The following is a 17,943-nucleotide window of genomic DNA, read 5'->3' as shown; positions in this document are numbered from 1 at the left end:
ATAGATGGCCATTTTAGCTAAGTAAAGGATCAGGAAAAAAACAGTTTTTTTCAACTTCTGTACAAAATAAAATAAAATCTAGTGGCTTTCTATGAAGAGAGTCTTCTGGCACCGCACTTTCAGAAAAGGTAGAACTTCGGCAGCAAGATGACATTTGTGTGAAGGCCGAACCTTTTGCAACACCACGACAATCCAAAAAAGAAAAGTTAGACTTCCTAAAATTACAAATTTTCTGATACACTGCAAAGACTTCCTCAACAATGCGGCAGTGAAATCCAGAAACAGAAATGCAATACACCTTTCTGCATGGCTGAGGTTTTTCTGGACTCTCTCCTCAGCTGCTTTCGCCAGGTGCAGCCACGTGGAAGTCAAACCGTGAGTTTAAGTGGCAGGCGCAGCGGCTGTGACCAGGCCACTAAAGCACAGGGCTGCATGTGTTACCCTGTGGTGCCAAATAACTCTTAATTTTTTTTGTTGCAGCTACTGAACCTGGAAGAGGGCAAGACCGTAAGCAGGCTTTCCTGAAGGAAAATCTATGTTTTATTAGTGCAAATAATTTAACTCCTCTACAGGTGACCTCATTAACTCTGCTCCAAATCCTGCCTCAGTCACCATGAGCAGTCCCCATAAACACCCACTGGGAGGATCTGCAACGTCCTGTGTCCCAACTCACAAAACCAATTGTCCTTTCTGTGCATAGAAAAATCAGTTCTGAGCACAGATTGATCTGTCATGGAAATAAAAAGTCAAGACAGGGCTATTTGAATGGACACACGTACCATATAAAAGGAAACATACATTAATAATTGAAAGGAAATCTTAATTAATAATAATTGAAAGGAAAGATCTTCAAAATGAAGAACTAATCAGCCTAGCTAGCTGGATTTCAAGCAGTTCAGATTAACAAAACTCTTTGAAAATTTGACTGTTGGAACAGCTTTAAATTAACAAAAAGATACATCATTTCCATTGTAAGATATACCTCCTTAAAAGAAACAAAATAAATATGTAATAACAAATAAATGATTGCTGGTTTCGCTCTTCAAAATACTTCAATGATATGATTATTTCATGTACAGAATTTATGTCACAAGAGAATAACTTTTTTTAAAAAATGAGCAATTTGTTCCTTGACCTTATTCACTACTTTGATTTTCATAGTCTCTTAGCTGTGACTTCAAAATGTAACCTTTCACAGGAAGAAAGCAGAAAACTGACTATGTATTTCAGAATATTTCAGAATATTTCAGAATATTTAAGGTTGGAAGGGACCTCTACAGATCATCTAGTCCAACCTTCCTGCTCAAGCAGGCACACCTAGAGCATGTGGCACAGGGTGGCATCCAGGCGGGTTTTGAAGACCTCCAGAGTAGGAGACTCCACAATCTCCCTGGGCAGCCTGTTCCACTGCTCTGTCACCCTAACAGTAAAGAAGTTGCTCCTCACCTGGAGACGGAACTTCTTGTGCTTCAGCTTGTGGCCATTACCCCTCGTCCTATCGCTGGCCACCAGTGAGAACAGCCTGTCCCCTTCCTCCCTGCATTCTCCCTTCCTGAACTTATACATATTAATCATATCCCCTCTGAGCCGTCTCTTCTCCAGAGAAAAAAGGCCCAGCTCACTCAGCCTCTCAATATGTACAGAGTCATATTTTCAGAATACCTCTCTAGAAAATAGCTTTAATTTCTCACTTGCTATTTGGCTAAATTTTCACAAAACTGACTTAAAAAGCTGCTTGAAGTTTAAACTCACATACCGTTAGGATTTTTCCAGTAGGATAGCATAGATCTTCACTGATGTATAAGCCCACTGTGGTAAGCAGCACTAAATGGTGATTCGTTAAGACTATCTTCAGAAGTGAGAGGCCATCACACACTTGGGAGGGAAAAAAACCAAACACTGTGAAGAACTGTCCATAATTTGACATTGCTCGAGTCTACCCCAGAGTTTTCACAACTCCCCAGGGTGTTTCCCCCCAAAACACAAGGCAAAGTTCATGCAGAGAGCCAGCCTGAAGGGTAACCCACAGTCAAGGCCACCTACGTGGGGTCACCTAGGCAGAGTTTGGATCACACTGCCATGTAAGAGCTGCAAGTGCTTGACACAAAATGGTAAGATCCATGTCTGAAATAGTGCTTGCTACAGTTGTTAAGCTTTGAGAGTGAATTGTTCCACCTAGATTATGTCAAAAAATCCCCTTCTTGCTCAGTTTTTACATGCACATAGTCCTTAAATAGCATCCTAGCCTCAAAAGAGAAGCAAATTTCTTTTAGATCAACAATCCCTATCAAAACAAAAAGACTGTACTGAGCAATATATGTAAAATTTCATGACAGGTACAACCATAGCATCAAAGTCTGGGTGTATATGCACAGAATACAATATTCTTCATGCAATGACTCAGATGCTATCATGCAAGCAATGTAGATGTAATCAAACAACCACCACAGACTACAGCCAGATGATAAAAACATGAATATTCAGTTAACATTGAATATAATCCCTTACTTGCTGATCTTTAGTCCTGATTCTCAAAGGAGACGTACAAAATACATTTAGAAGCAGCATCTGGGAGCTAATACTCATAACTCTACTTAACATTGTAAATTATGGCTATTGTTTTGATTATGTGTGACAGATTTCCCCACAGCTCACTTTTGCTGCCTCTTTGCTTTCACAGACAAAACTTTTTTTTTTTTTTTTTTTTTTTTTGGTGGATTCTCATAGTCATTAAATAAAATTTATAAGAGCTAGAACAACTGTTCTCAGGCTATACTTGACTTGAAAAATCTGTTACTTTCGTTTCACAAGCGGAGAAGGTCTATATATTCCCAAATCTCTCTCCCTACGTGTACATATATATATAAGTAATTCCCCCTCCCAATACTGTAAGTTTAGTATATTAAATGTCATCTTTCTCCCTGTGAGATTTGCATTGCTAAACCATTGAAAAGTCAAATTCACCATCATCATTGCTCTGACACAGGCTCCTCGTCATGTTGAACCATGTTGTATTGTCAAATGCGAATCCAGCGTAGGTAACACCGACATACACACCTGAAAAGCGAAGGAAAAAAAATATTCACAAAGAAACAAAAGGGAGATGTATTTTAAAATTTGACCTCTAATATTAGATCTTTCTAAGAAATATATTTTCTGACACAGAAAGTACATTCTCTATTCAGATAAAAATATTATTAACATCAAAAGAATATATTAGAAGTGAAGTCTGGAAATTCTATGACTTCTATTGCTTCCTTCATAGAATTGTTGCCTATGTGAGAGCCAAATGAAAGCTGGTTTGGACAGCATGAATACAAAATGAAGCTCATTTTAAACTCCTGTGTCATAGCTGTTGTCATATTGGGTTTAACATCTACAAACAAATCTGCAGGCTGATTTTTGTTACCCAAATAGATCAACATCAATCGTTCTGACCCGAAACTATCAGCAGTTCCAGAATTATTTTGCAACTAGAATAGCAATTGATGTCAAGCCCCAGTCTTTCTTTAGGAATTTCACTGAGAAAACTCCTCCTATCCTTCTTTAGGAACTTCTGATTATTACCTAGTGCAAACTGCCCACGCTTAACACTGTACAAGAAAAAAGAAAAGATAGTTCTCATTTCAAATACAATTCACAGTAGCATCCTGAGCAATACACTGTTTCAAAAGCTGTGAGCATCTCGCTCTGGGGACTTGTTTTAGAGGGCTTGACTCCAGACTTACTTTTTCAGAAAGATTGGAAAGGGACCTTTAAAGCAAAGAAATTGCAATGAATATTAGCACAGAAACAGAAGAGGGAAAAACAAAGGAGATGTAGATAGATATCTAAAAACTAAAGTTTGAAAGTGTTAAGTATAGAGACATTTTTAGCTGGCCCTAAGTTTCTTGAGTTTAACGAATAAATACTGGACCCTCACAAGCCAGCGTTGCCTTTCATACTTATACTGGTTTTCCATTAAATTTGTCAGATTTTGTACTGAAATTGTAATGAAGTGAAGAATTCCTACCAACTGCTTTCGCCCTAGTTTCTATACCCAATGGTTTTCATTTCAATTAGGGTATAAGAAATTGCAAAAAATAATTCTGAAAAACACGGCATAAATTTTAATAGAACATATGGCAGCTTGAATACATTATCTGTGCCTGGTCTAGCAATATTAAGTGATATTTGCCTTATGAATTCAACTTTTTGTAGGTAAAAGGCAACATGGAGACAACTAAAGGAAGACTGAAAAAGTAAATTTGGAAAAAGTTTTGAGGCTCCATGAGGTGGAATGTCTCCTTTTCTATCACTGAGCTGACCACCGTCAGCTGTCACAGAATGGAGCAGGTCACAGAATGGTTGAGGTTGGAAGGGACCTCTAGAGACCATCTAGCTTCCATATCTGAATATACTGCTGTTTCCATATCTTGATATGAGTTCTGCTCAAAGGCAACTGGAATAAAAACTGGATCTATAGTTCAATTAATATTTAAAGTTGTACTGTGATCATGTTATAAAGCATGTATTTTAAAAGATTCGGTAGCTTTATCTTCATACTACCTTTCCTCTTAGTGGCCTATTTTGAACTCTCTGGATCAGAGAACATACCTTCTTATATGTCTACAGTTACTGCTGCAAGTAAAAAGCAGACATCACATTCACTTTTATTTTTCTGCTATTCTTCTTCTAGCCATTAGATGGGAGCAGTCACTTTTATTGGCCTTGCAGATCCTCCAGCCTGCGTATCATTGTGAAGTTCATTTCAGCAGACCTCGTTATGGTATGTTAACACGAGTTTGCTAAATATTGAAATTGTTCAAGGTAGTAAGACATGTAGAAGATTTATTTCTAAACAACATACTGTGTTAGAGCAAACAAATAGTTCCATGATATAGAAAACTTATGGAGTGGGTGTCTTGGGTGGTGCCTATTAAAGGGCGAGCGCACATTGCTACTTTTCCTGGGAACAGCTTGTCCCATCCACTTTCACAGGATGTTTTAAGGCCTTGATAATGCAGGCAATTGCCTAACACTTCTACAGTATTCACTTGTACAGTGCGACTTTTTTCCTGGATCTGGACGTCGATCAACACAAAATCTTAGACAGGGACTGCTTGTTAGATACAGGAATAAAATACTGAATTACTGCCGCCAGGTCTATCACTGCTCAGTGCCTCAGGTATCCATCTGGAAAGTGAGGAAGAGAGTAGCAGTCTAAGTGAGGAAGAGAGTAGCAGTCTAAGTAGACCACAAATTTTGGAGTTGTTGGTGTAGCAGACTGCTTTGAGGATAGATCTGAGCAACGAGGAACAATAAGACAGTTCTGAAAGCGTCTGCAAATTCTAAGGAGTGAGTGACACCACCAGAAAAACAATATGCAGTAGAAAACTCAACAACTGTGTGGGAGACCTAAGTCTTACATATCATAAACACTTAATGAGTACAGTGAGGCTATTGTGAGAACATTTATACTAAAGAAAAACAGTGCAAGTGGCAAGGAAACAAGGACATTTGTGGCAGCACTCTGAATACAGGTGAAGATGTGAGATTCCCCTAGCTTTTCCTAACACTGAAGATGGAACCAAGAGAAAGTGATGAGGCTTTTTATGCTGTGAAAGGTTGGAAAAGCTGAATCTTGTGATATTTGCAGGGGGGAAAAAAATGCAGGATTTGGGCATAGCCAGCAGGATATAAGGTAAAACATGATGTACAGGCCAGTGGCAGGTGTCCAAATGAGAAGGGAAGCTGCAAGCAAATCTACAGAGAAGTACATGAGAAGTTTAGAAGAATCTTCTTCTTAATCATTTTAGGTTGGAGATGTTGAGAGACTAGTTAACATTTCATTCAGACATGAAATGAGGTAGAATTGATCTCATCTAACCATAAATATCTACCACGTAAGAATTTTCACCTGAACAAATGACCTAATTTTCCTTTGAGAGAAGCAATGTCAGCATGTGAATTATCTGCCATTCACCAACAGTTAAGTGCAATGAACTGTGCTACCTAAAAATGCTTATTTCTCTTGCTCGATTATAAAATAAGTTTATGCAACAAAGCCATAAACGATGCCCAGTTGTACATAACTAAATTCAGAGAGAGGAATCCCACCTGAGGATATAAGAACAACAGAGATCACATCTCTGCAAAGCCACACAGCCCTCTTGAAAACAAGATTATTCTTTTTCCCAACACATAATGAGATAATGATGTCTATGTATTTATAGCCTGCCTTAAAACAAAAGGAGAAGCTGAGAGTCCTCATTCTGAAAGCATATTCTCAAGAGGCCTTTCATCTACAATTTTGATGTTTTATAGAAATATACCTTTTTCTCCTTTATTGATTTCTAAATTAAACACTCCTGGACCTTTGAATGTCCTTTCTTGGCTCAGAACATTTCATCTAGCCTTTTTAGATTTTTTTTTTTTTTTTTTTTTAAATACTCGGCCTTTTTTAGACAAAGGAATAAAACTCAATAGGTAGAGTTAGAATATATTTACAAAATATATAAAAATACAGAGAATAATATAATTTTACTTTCTTTCTGGTTATGCCTAAATCTTATTTAAATCATTATACCAGACTGCTTCATTGGTTAAATTCATTTGAGAGGAACACAGATGACTACAGAAGGTAAATTGAGAAGTTATAACTAATTCAGAAAGTATCAGGCCTTTTACATGTTCACTACTTTTCTCCTGTCAAAGTCACTGTGCATTTGTGAAAGCCCAACAATCTACACTTACCAGGAGCTGTAGCATTACAGATGAGACCAATAACTGCCACATCATTAGCACAAGGAGATGCCGACAACGTGATATTTATTACATGAGGCAGCACAGCATCCAGGTGCTCAGCGGGTATTCTTTCACCAAGTTGCCATTGAAGAATTGGTTCTGGGGAAGAGAAAAGTCCAGCTGCTTAGCACAGGTAAAGCACAAATAAGCTGTACACACAGGAAACGGTCGTCAGGCTTTACAGATCTGGGGACTAGGACAAAAAATATAGTAGACAGGAGGTTAAGCATAGTAAACACGTAAGCAAATAAATTGTTTAGACAGCTTTTCCTCTAGTGAAAAAGGAAGAATACATTCAGAAACATATACATATTAAGGAAAAAAAACCACTGAAAATAAGGCCATGCTTTTAACATGAAACAATTATACTAAGGTGTTTAGTATACATACTATGACAAAAATCCTTTGTGTGAAGTTTAAAGACTTTTTTTTTAAAAAAAATATTTCTTAAATAAAACTTTCCATGCCTCTGTATTAAAAAGAATACCATGGAGACTGAAAATTAGGCTTAACAGCTGCAGAATCTGAAACCCAACTTGAAGCCTCCTGTAGCACAGATTGAGTTTCAATGGAAAGATGTCTGGGATAATGTTCTGAATTCCATGAAATGGAGCTTCTCTTATTCTCACCTCTGAGAATATCCAGTAACGTTCCTTCAGTGGGAAACATATTTAATCCATGATGCATCCTGAATTTTAGGAACCATTCCTCTATTGGAGCAATGTCTGTTTGAACATGAAATGAGTATTAGTAAAATCTTTCCGGGTCAACAAAGGAATGATACTCACAGAAGGGACTTTCTTCACCGAACCTTTTTTTAGTAACCACTGTTTACTGTGCAAGGACGTCAGTACATATCTAGAAAAAAAATACACAACTACACAGTTCATAATAAGTCAGCTAAATATGACAAATACAAGAAGTCGCATACCTGGATGTTTTACTTGTTAAAGACAGTGTTCACTTACTCTCAATATTCACTGAAAATGTCTTTGGCTGCATCAAGTGAAAGTTAAATGAAAGAATAACAAATAAAGAAGGTATCAAGCTAGAGTGTTTGGAATATCAGCTGGTTTGAGTTACAAATGCCCAGTTTTATTCAAAATGATTTCTGTCACACTGCTAAAGATTATTTCAGCAGAAGCCTGGTATCAAGATTTCGAAATCAACTGCTCATTTGCACAACTGCAGAGTTACAATACTTTTCACAAACTTGTCTGCATCTTAGTTCCTCTCATGCCCACCCTAATGGCAGGGTACTACCACTAGGGCAGCCACAGAGTTGCAGAAAAGCACTTCTGCAGAGTAAGCTGATAGTAGCTTAGGCTGTGGGGACATTTAATTCAGTATCAGTGATCAGTGCTGTGCAGATTTCCTTAATACCTGCAATAATGATAGGGAAGCAGAACTTGGAAAGTGTTGAAGTGACCAGACACTAAATTAGGAGAGATCGCAGGCTTAAAGGCACGCTAAGAGATCACCTGAAGGACTTTATTGAGGATTGAATCTAGGAAAGCTAAAGCCAATCTGCACAGAAAATAAGAATATCAGGTATATTAGGAAAGACAAATATAAAGAGCAACAATACCGAAAGAAACAGGGTGTTACTGAACAAAACTCCAGGAGCTTGACACTAAATATACCCCTGTGACCGTGGATATGACTCTCAAGTGGGGAAGAGCTGTTATCAAAAGAGACTTTCTTTAAGACTCAACTCCAGTTATTTCTTCTACAATGAGCAATGAATACTTCCATCCATTAACAAATAATCTCATTCCTACCAGCAAAACCTTGGAAAATAATGAAAAAAAAACCAAAGCAACAAAAGTAAATACACTGATACAATTACATTTTAAGAGGTTTAGCAAATCCAACCACCTATAGAACAGCTACAATATCAGAGGACAAAAATGTGCAAAAGTAAAACAGTATTTAAGTATTTAACACAGTAGTACAAACAGGAAAGATAATCAATTTGGGGACAACATTAAAGAGCCAGAAACAGCTCAACAGAATCCAAAGAAAATGTGCTGATATAAAGTATTATTTTAAAATTCTTACCAGTATTATATGTAATGTTTACTCTGGGAATATCGATGCTCCAAGTACTTTCAAGGTCTTCATCTTGCTTTAGAAATAAAAAAAAACCAGCATTGAGATTTTAAAACTTTCTTGCAAAGATCATATTTAAAAACTCTCCCTTTTCCAGATTATGTGCCTACATCCTATGAAACACTGCACTATTACAGTTGGAGGAAAAAGTCCTTGCAGCAAATTTCTTCAAATCACCTGTGCCTGAAGCCAATAAGGCTCAGCTGATTCTTGGGAGTCATTTATGCTTTTGTTTCTGTCCCATTAAACTCTGACTACATATCAACCCTTTGTTTGGCTGATCAGAGAAATACCTACCTTTGGATATACCATTATAAGCATTTGGACAAAAAAGGTTCCTTTTTTTTCATTCTTTTTCTCTTTTCCTTTCCTCTTTTTTTTTTTTTTTTTTCTTTTTTAAACGGCTCATGTTCATAGATCTGACATGATACTAAATTCACCAGCCCTTGAACATATACAGAAATTTTGGGCTAACCTTCAGGTTTAGTTAATGTAAGCATACCAGTTGGAAAAACAATTAGATCAGTTCAATACTAATGTGGGTACAATTGTGCTACTGAAAAGGCGATCCATGTCAGAGTAACTTCTCTCTGTGTAAGAACAGCTATAGCAGTATAAAGTGCCTTTGAAGAACAAATTTCATCACCTGTAATGATATCAGTGTCAATAAAGCAGCGAGGCATCCTGCTATGGACAGGCTGTAGTTACAACACCTGATGTGTCTTGAAGATATGTCACAGCTAAGACTAAATTTCAGATTCTTCTGTAATTTTGTGATGATGTGGAATAAGTTTCTTAAAATTCATATATATTACACTCAACTGTAAACTCCTTCGATCTGTCTGAAGCTTAAAGAAAGCCTGCAGAGCTACTTGAACAACTCAAACTTAAATTCCATGTTTGTTCTGTATTTAATTCCTCCATTCAGTTAAAAGGATGTATGCAGAGGATCATGAAAACTTCAGTGCTCATAGCATTACATCTTTTCTGGGCAAAGTAGATTCAATATTCCCAAATGGAAGTTCTAGCTTTGAATTTGCCACTCCCTGTTTCTTCAACCTTTACAGTTCATCCCTCTTTTGTAAGAGCCACCACCTGCCACTACTTACCTTACCTTTCAGTAAGCATTGTTTCCTATTTCAACCCTGAACTTCATAATACTGTATCAGTGATGAATGAATCAGAGCGGAGTAAGCCTTACTTAAACATGTTTCTCTTGTTCTCTTGTCTCTAATTATGCAAAGCTAGACCATGCAAAGAATTACAAAGCTAACCTAGCTGCCTAGTAGAGAAAAATAAAGGGTAGGATATCTACTGTAATCATCAATGTGAATGCTACAGGTTCTGCAGCAACACAAAGAATTAATGAAACAATTGTGTTCGTATGGTCATTGACACTACTTTACAACTCATGTTAATTCAGCATGTACTGGGAAAAAGGAAATGTTACCATTATCAGTTTGAAGTAGAAGATCTGAGAATAGGTGCTGTTGAAGATCTCAACGGTGGGAGCAAGCCCTGCAGAATTATACCTCAGTAGAAGCTTCCTTCTTGTTTCCAAACTATCTTCCCCCTCTATATTATATAAATAACAGTTGATCATCTTTGAAAAGGAAAGAAAAATACATGGTTTAGCTTACAAAATCTTATGCTATACCTTTCATTGAAATTAATAAATCAGCCAAACACTTAACAGGCTACTAAAGCCAAAAAGTCATTGTTACTGTTTGTCTTTGAAAGCAGATTTGGAGTTATCATTATAAAGCATATTGCATCCCTGCCAGCTTTGAAGAGTACGAGCTTCTTGTTTTGTAAATATTGATCTTGCTATTTGCAGTGACTGCAAATACTAACAGCAGGATAATGTCAGCTGATATTTACAATTATTTCATTCAAAGCCTGCCTTTGTGCAACATTATGGCATTAAAAAAAATGAAAAGAACATTGCATGCATCATAACTTGCATACAAGCTCAAAGCAATGTACTTTCTGCATGAAAGGACATTTATGTATGTAGAATATTTAGGATCATCCACTTGTATCAGAAAACAATCAAATTTGAAGTGCCAGGCTGCAATTAACTGAAGGTGTCAAATGTGCATTTACAAAGTAGAGATCTAAGTTTTAGAATCAACATCTGGCTGCAAGATTATGATAGCTTCTGTACCTGCTCCCCGTACAGAAAAGAAACTGAAATGCAGACTTCTTGGTAAGAAGCTGAGAGTAGCTTCAAAATGTGCCCAAAGACTGGCTGTCAGCAACAAGTACACATTTCCACGGGTTCCCAGCTTTATTTTTCAAAGAAATACCATTTGTGAAATGCATTACTGTATGCAAATTTCAAGGTCACTTGTTAACAATGGCTGACATCTAATTCCGTGATTCTGCATCCTTCAGTTCTAACACCATGTAAACAACAGAACACAAACTGGTTTTTAGGTAACTGCTCTTGATAAACAAAATGAATCTTTACTAATAATATTATGCCAATAAAGAACGAACATATAAAGGAGATCCAAATTATCATCATTTACATGCTAGGTTACATTCAGGTTAATCCATTATTCCATCTCTAGAAAAATCCTCCTAATACAAATATAAGATAAAAAAACACAGTAAGTGTTTCTGTGTCCATGAAATGAACAAATTGTGACTACTACATGCCAATCCATAGAAAGGAACTTACCAGATTTTGTGAATTTAGGTACAATTTGATTGCTTTAAACCTTGCTTTCTCTTCATCCACTTTGTTAGAAAAGCATGAGAAGCTTAAATTACCTTTAATTGGGAGAGGCAACAAATACATTTTAGTTACTGAAATAGCTTTTTCAAAAATATCTGTAAGACAAATAGCAATTTTGTGGCAGGAGATGTAATGCATTCACTTAGCACCTAAGACATTAAATAGCATCTTAAAAAAAAATAAAAACACCTTTGTGCATCAGGAAAATTTCTGTGATTATTAAAGAAATTTCTGATGCTCTAGTTCTATAATATGAATGTAAACTTCCTGCTTTCTCATTCATGTTAGAGTGCTTTTTATAGCTGCTTTTATCCTTCAATCCATCCATCCCATCATCCATCCACGCAGATGACTGATGTGTTTAAACTAGATCTGTTTGTATCACACATTTAGATTAGATCCTACTCTTTATCTCCCTAGAAAATCTACCTACTTGGTTTGAATAGATCCTAGCAGTGTAGAACTCCAGATAAGTGCCCTTGATGATACTGAATGAGCCAAAGCTCAAATTCAGAACTTGAAAGGTCAAAAAAACCTCACTGTATCATTTTCAAAATAGCTTTCATTAGCAGATTATATTTGTAATCTTATCTGCTTCCCCAAAGAATAAAACAGATAATTTCCAAATGTTCCAGTGAAGAAAAAATCAGGAAAAGCTCTCCAAAAAAGCAGGTCTGGAACTGATGTCACACAATCAGCATTAAAGGACATACATTTGATTCTCTTCATTTTGCTGGAAAGTCTACATAATACCATTACAGGACTGGAAATGCATCGGAATAGCAGGCACTTGCATTTTGATCAGATGATGAAGCACCTCTAGTGCCTGCCATGAGGCAGGGAGGTTGCATGAGCCCTGGGAAAAAACAAGGACCTAGGGAGCAGTATAAGAAAGGTAAATCAAACTGGAGCGAGGAAGAGAAAGAACTGTCCTCAAGTATATAAAAATCGTAAGTTGCCCACCCCACCATTTTATTCTAAAAATAGTTTGTAAGTCACGTCTTAATTGCAGTATTCCAATGCCTTTTTATAATGAAATGCTTGCAGGATAAATTTAAGAACCATGTCTCCAAAGTGATTCTGTAACTACCACCTGTGCCGCTAAACAACAACAGAACTGGTCACTCAGTAATAGGGTCAACTTGCCTTTCACGAAATACGAGTCTCCTGAAAACACAGGACATGTCTTTAAAATTGTTGTAGCTGTGATACACAAGATCAGCGAGCCTATCTGTTAAAACAAAAGAAATCTTCCAGAGTTTCTTGTCTAACAACCTATTATGAAAGCATTTCTATCAGCTATACAAGAAATAAGGATATCTAACAACACCTTTTTCTGAAATGGAGGATGTCGGGATTCTGATAAGGTTTCTTACTGTGGGAATTCAGTCAGCTTCTATACTTAAAGTCTTTCTGACCCTGCCTCATAACGCCACGTAACAGTGGTGAGATGAGGAGAAGGGAGGAAGGGGTAAGGACAGAGCAGAGGAGTGAGGGCTCAGCCTGTGTCTGACTGACTGTGCATCTGTTGGCAACTTAATTCCTTATCTGTGCATTGGATGCTCCACATCCACCTCAGGGGACATCAGGAAGGCTTCTACTTATAAAGTGCTCTGCGATCTAGGTGAGAAGGCACTGCACTAAGGTGAAGTCTGAGGCACTCTCTTCTTTGATGACTCCTCCTTTACATAAGTATTTTTCTTCTCTGTCTCACTTCCCTAGCTTTACTCCCGCATTTCCCCTGACTCTGCACTTGCTGCTCATGCTGTTGTAACACACACAGCAGCAGGGAAATCATTCCCTTTTCGCCACCTACCTGGGCAGGCCTCTCCATGGGCATCTTCCCAGACTGGCAGCGAGCAGCCGCAGCTCCTCGGCCTGAGGCACCCGGAGGCTTCTAGAGGCGACTGTTGGCTGTTGGGGTTCCCAACTGCCTCCTCCCATGGGCGCTGGTGTTTCCATCCCACCTCTTAGCCTGTACAGACCAGGGGCAGCTGCTTGTGTTTTCCCTTTAGCAGTTTAAAAAGGTTGACAGCCAGAGGGGCAAACGTGAAAGAAAATTCTGGTTACACAAGGCTGGGTGTGTTTCACTTCATGTGGCAAAGGCTACCGCACGTGCAGTAAGGGCGGACACACGGCCAGTTACCACGGTTGTGGCGGCGATGGGGAGCACCCGGCGCAGCCTCGCGCCCGCCTGCCATGGCCTCCTCACACCCCGAGCTGGGCCCATGTGGCTAAGCGCAAGAGCTAAAGAGAAGCGCTCTTAATGTCCCTGTTTTATAAAGATGTCGTTCCTCTCACAAGTACCCATATTTATCCTTCTATGGACAGTGCAGAAAGGTCACAGCACCAATGCAAGCGGTAAGTTTATTAGATATTCCCCCGTTCTCTGAATGCTTCTCCTTTTTTCCCCTCTTAAGGAGTACACACAAGGAAATGAGCTCAGATTCATATAGCTGCTGTGCTATAAGTATCTGTGCAGCAATATCATGAAGACATGACTGTAGGCAGTTTTCCTTGCTGGCCAAAGGCAAAACCATGGTAGGTTTTTTAGAGGAAGTTGAACAGGTGGAAGCACAACATAACTGAAGAACTAAAACCAATACAGCCTTTGTTCAGTGCCACTACTGCCCTACATAGCCTCTAGATATGCCTTAGGCATGTTAATATATACACGTAGATACAAACAAATATATTATATATGAACCATCTGAACAGTTGCTTAAATCAGAAGGACTGTGAAGATGGCTTCACATAGCAGCAACAAACCGTCTACAGTTTAACTTATAATGTGATATAAACATTACAACAAAACATCTAGATAATACAATCCTCAGCTCATAGAATTATAAATAAAGTTTTTGCACTTGCAAAGATGTTAAAGTATTTTATAAATGCCAGCAAGCTGATTTCCAGCTGGTCTGAGATTGCTGGCACAATCACACAGCAGATGGTGAAAAGTGTTGTCCCCAAGTCATCTAAAAAGCCTCTGAGAATAGCCAGGACAAGACTCTTGATGTCAATATGTTAGCTTTGATATCCAAAAGATATCAAGAATTCAATGTATAAGATCTTAAAAATATTCTACTGTTAGCACAGCAGCAAGTTATCAGTGTAGGAGAGCAATAGTTGTCAAACATTGTGGGGACAAAGCAATGTTGAGCCAGTGAGGCAAGAAGATTAAAACAAGCAGTGAAAACCAGTATTTATTAATTGCAAGTAGTGTTTAAAATAACAGAAAAGCATTTTTGAAAAGATGGATAAAATCAAAAATGAAGGCCCATATTGAAGAAGAGATTTTTAATCTACATGAAAGAAATCACTAGATATAATAATATTCTACTAAATTCAATTCTCAGGAGAAAGTCAATCACAAAGAAAACAACAATCACTGGGAAGGATGAAAAGGCCACAGTGCAGTCCACACTGCCAAGCTCATTCTTCTTAGTCTCAAAGAAGCTGTGAGAGCTTTCCAAATACTTACCGTAACTAGCGCACTCCCTTTCCATCACAAAATATCTAAAGGTCAATGGTGTCTCTGTCTCTGTTCTCCCTGTGCTTCCACAAACTACTTTTGGTTCACTTTCCTTTTTATTTTCTAAATTTTTCTCTTACTGCTATGTGCTAAACTAAGGCCTAAACTCCTCAGCAACATAAGAGATGCAGTGAAAGAAAAAACAACTCATGCTTCCCTCCCAATCTCAAATTAAAGGATCTGATGCCGTAAAAAGCGGAGTTCTTAGTGGTTGGTATATGTGATAAAACCATGAGTTCTCCAGTTGTTGCAGGTTTTTAAGAACTGCACATTTGTTCATTGTGACCTATTTAAAATAAGCAGATGCAAACAAGTAATTAGTAATTCTCTGTGTCTACTTGTTTGGATTGGAGATTGAACAGTGAACGGTTCCCTCATCATCAATTCTATTCAGCCCCCTATCCTATTTGCTAAACAAAACATGGAAGACATCTGTAATATTTAAGACATCTGTGTTTAAACAAGGCTTTGGCTCTCTCTCAACATACTTTTTCATCATACTTGACCCTGCAGTAAAGCTGTAGCAGCAAATCTCATTTTGCAGACATAGAACATAGGATCACTGCAGAATCGGCCAACTGATTAAACAAAGGTTAAGGAGACACATTTCTATTCAAACATACTTAGCTCCAGAATTAGCAGAGGCAATACAGAAAGTGCTTGGCTGAGTTCATTGATTTTAAAATATTTTTTTTTTCAGAAGTTCATTCTGGTGCTAATATGCCTCTCAACTAACTTAGGAACATCAGTCATCAGATGGAGGAAAGAAAACTTTTGGAATGTCCTAGGCAAACTATACTAAGACAGTTATGTTAAACATCCAGAAGTGTCTGAAATTTCTGAACATTCAAATTGTTCGCTTGGAACAGGAAACGACGGCAGACTACCACTACCTGCTATGCCCTATTTAGATTGCAAGTTCTCTGGGAGAGGTACTGCCTTTTTTTATGTCTTGAATTGAAACTTAGCGGAGATGCCAGCTCCCTGCTGGCACTCGTCTGTGACCAGCGAGTCACTCAAAGGAAAATATGCCGTTGGCTCCAGTGGACAGTGAATCAGACCTTGTAGAAATATATATAAGTAATAATGCTCAGATAGTAGCACCTGGAGGCAGAGTCCTACAGGTTATGCATCCTGACTGGAAGGCTGAAAATTATGAAGATTTTCTCCTGTCAGCCAACCCCCAAACCAGCTGTTTCACATGTGTGCAAGCAGCAGTTGTGTTGTGTGGAAAGCTGCACAGGGCCATCATTTTTCCATTCCAAGTAATGTGGAAACTCATTTTTTTTTTCAGCAAAAGAAATAGCATGACAGAGCCATATTTTCAAACCAAGCTCTGCTTGATGATTGTAAATATAAAGTAATGCTATCTAACTGTACATTTTGCAACCTTAAATGCTGCAGTCCTTTTCAAGGAAGATAAGGAACTTGGCCAAGTGTTACCAGCACTTGGTCTGAGACACAACCCTGGTTTGAATCCTGACTGCTTAGGGGAAGATTTGATGTTATCTGACACCATTTGTGGGTCAGAGCTGTGGCAAAATCCGTGTTTCCCGCTCACCATGAAAATGCATCAGGAGGCACCTTATTGCACTGTGCTCCTGACCAACGTCCCTATGGATGCCATAAATCTGGGTCTGTTAATTATGGCCCAAAAGGGGCTTGAGGCCAGCAGCTTCTCTGCCCCCTCTGCCGTGAGGAGAGCAGCATTCCTCCCTGCCTGAAGGCAGGATGTGCTACTGAAAAGGCCAAGTGAATTTGAGAAGATCCATTTCTTTTTTTTCCATGGCAGGATATAGCACTGTGAACATACCTGCTTGTGCTAGTGTGATTTTCAAGTGATCTGTTTAGCACATAATAATGGGGGAAGAATTAACAAAAGCATTTACTGCTTTTTCCTCCTCAAGGAGAGGGGAGTTCGGGCAAGAGCAGAGGGCTCTGGAAGCCGAGGATGCACCACCATGGGCGGGCTTGTCACACTTCAGGCTAACTGAAAAATAAATCCCCCTCCAGCCCTCTTGTTTAGCAGCCTTGTCCTGTGGCTTTCCGGCTATTCTTCGTGGTAGCCACTGTGTGGCAGACGCGGCCAAGGTTAGCGGGCTCAGCGGAGAGCACAGCGCGGGCCGCCTGCCTGGGGCTGGCGCCATCTTGTCCGCGCGCAGCGGCGCGGCCGGTGCCCGTTAAGCGACGTGCGCCATGACCGAGTCCTCGCCGGGAGGGAAGCCGCGGCGGGCGGCTCGTGTCATGGAGCTGGCGTGGGCCCTGTGCCGCCCCTGCCCGGCGGCGTGTGCGCCTTGAGACGCCGCTGCCTCGTCTCGCTCGGCTCCTTCGGAGCGGAGGGAGCTGCCCGGCAGGGAATGCGCCGACCCGCCGCGCGACACAATCAAAATTGCTTAAAAATGCTCCCCTGCCCAGCAGACAGTGAGCAGAACTGCGGGGAGTTCCTGTGAGTGCACGGAGGAATATTAAAGAGCTGCTGCCCTCCTGGAGGCCGGCGTCCTTTCAAGAGCAACACAGAACTTGGTGCTCCCCGTGCACAGCTGAGGAGGGAGTCCTATTTTTAGCAAATGCAGGATTTGCTGAAAAACATTTCTTTCTGAATGGCCAAACTATTAGCAAATTCATGTCAAAGTCAATGATAAAAGTTTGCCGAAAAGCTGAAAATAGTTCAGAAAGCCCATTGTGTGTTGTTGCTGCAATCTGGACAAAACTTTTTGTTTTAAAATTGCATTTTTGTTTTAAATTTGTCTTTCCAGGGGATGCATAG

The 17,943-nt window shown here is 39.1% G+C and overlaps 1 protein-coding gene across 1 annotated transcript in view; it reads right to left on the bottom strand.

Moving 5' to 3' along the window:
• CATSPERB (cation channel sperm associated auxiliary subunit beta) overlaps positions 1–15,913 on the bottom strand; it is a 45,816-nt gene extending 29,903 nt beyond the window's left edge. Inside the window, exons 1-8 of the mRNA XM_026046914.1 lie at positions 15,665–15,913; positions 11,585–11,676; positions 10,349–10,501; positions 8,848–8,914; positions 7,416–7,511; positions 6,736–6,885; positions 2,965–3,057; positions 1,757–1,875 (exon numbers count right to left, since the gene is read on the bottom strand). Of these exons, the coding sequence (XP_025902699.1) occupies positions 1,757–1,875; positions 2,965–3,057; positions 6,736–6,885; positions 7,416–7,511; positions 8,848–8,914; positions 10,349–10,501 (678 nt within the window). The 5' untranslated portion in view covers positions 11,585–11,676; positions 15,665–15,913. The remainder of the gene's footprint in view (positions 1–1,756; positions 1,876–2,964; positions 3,058–6,735; positions 6,886–7,415; positions 7,512–8,847; positions 8,915–10,348; positions 10,502–11,584; positions 11,677–15,664) is intronic.
• Positions 15,914–17,943: the final 2,030 nt, after the last annotated feature.

Source organism: Nothoprocta perdicaria, unplaced genomic scaffold, assembly GCF_003342845.1.
Source record: "Nothoprocta perdicaria isolate Ctin4 unplaced genomic scaffold, notPer1 scaffold_108, whole genome shotgun sequence".
Classification (NCBI taxonomy): domain Eukaryota; kingdom Metazoa; phylum Chordata; class Aves; order Tinamiformes; family Tinamidae; genus Nothoprocta; species Nothoprocta perdicaria.
The sequence above is the reverse complement of the archived record's forward strand: the minus strand, read 5'-3'. Positions and strand labels throughout refer to the sequence as shown.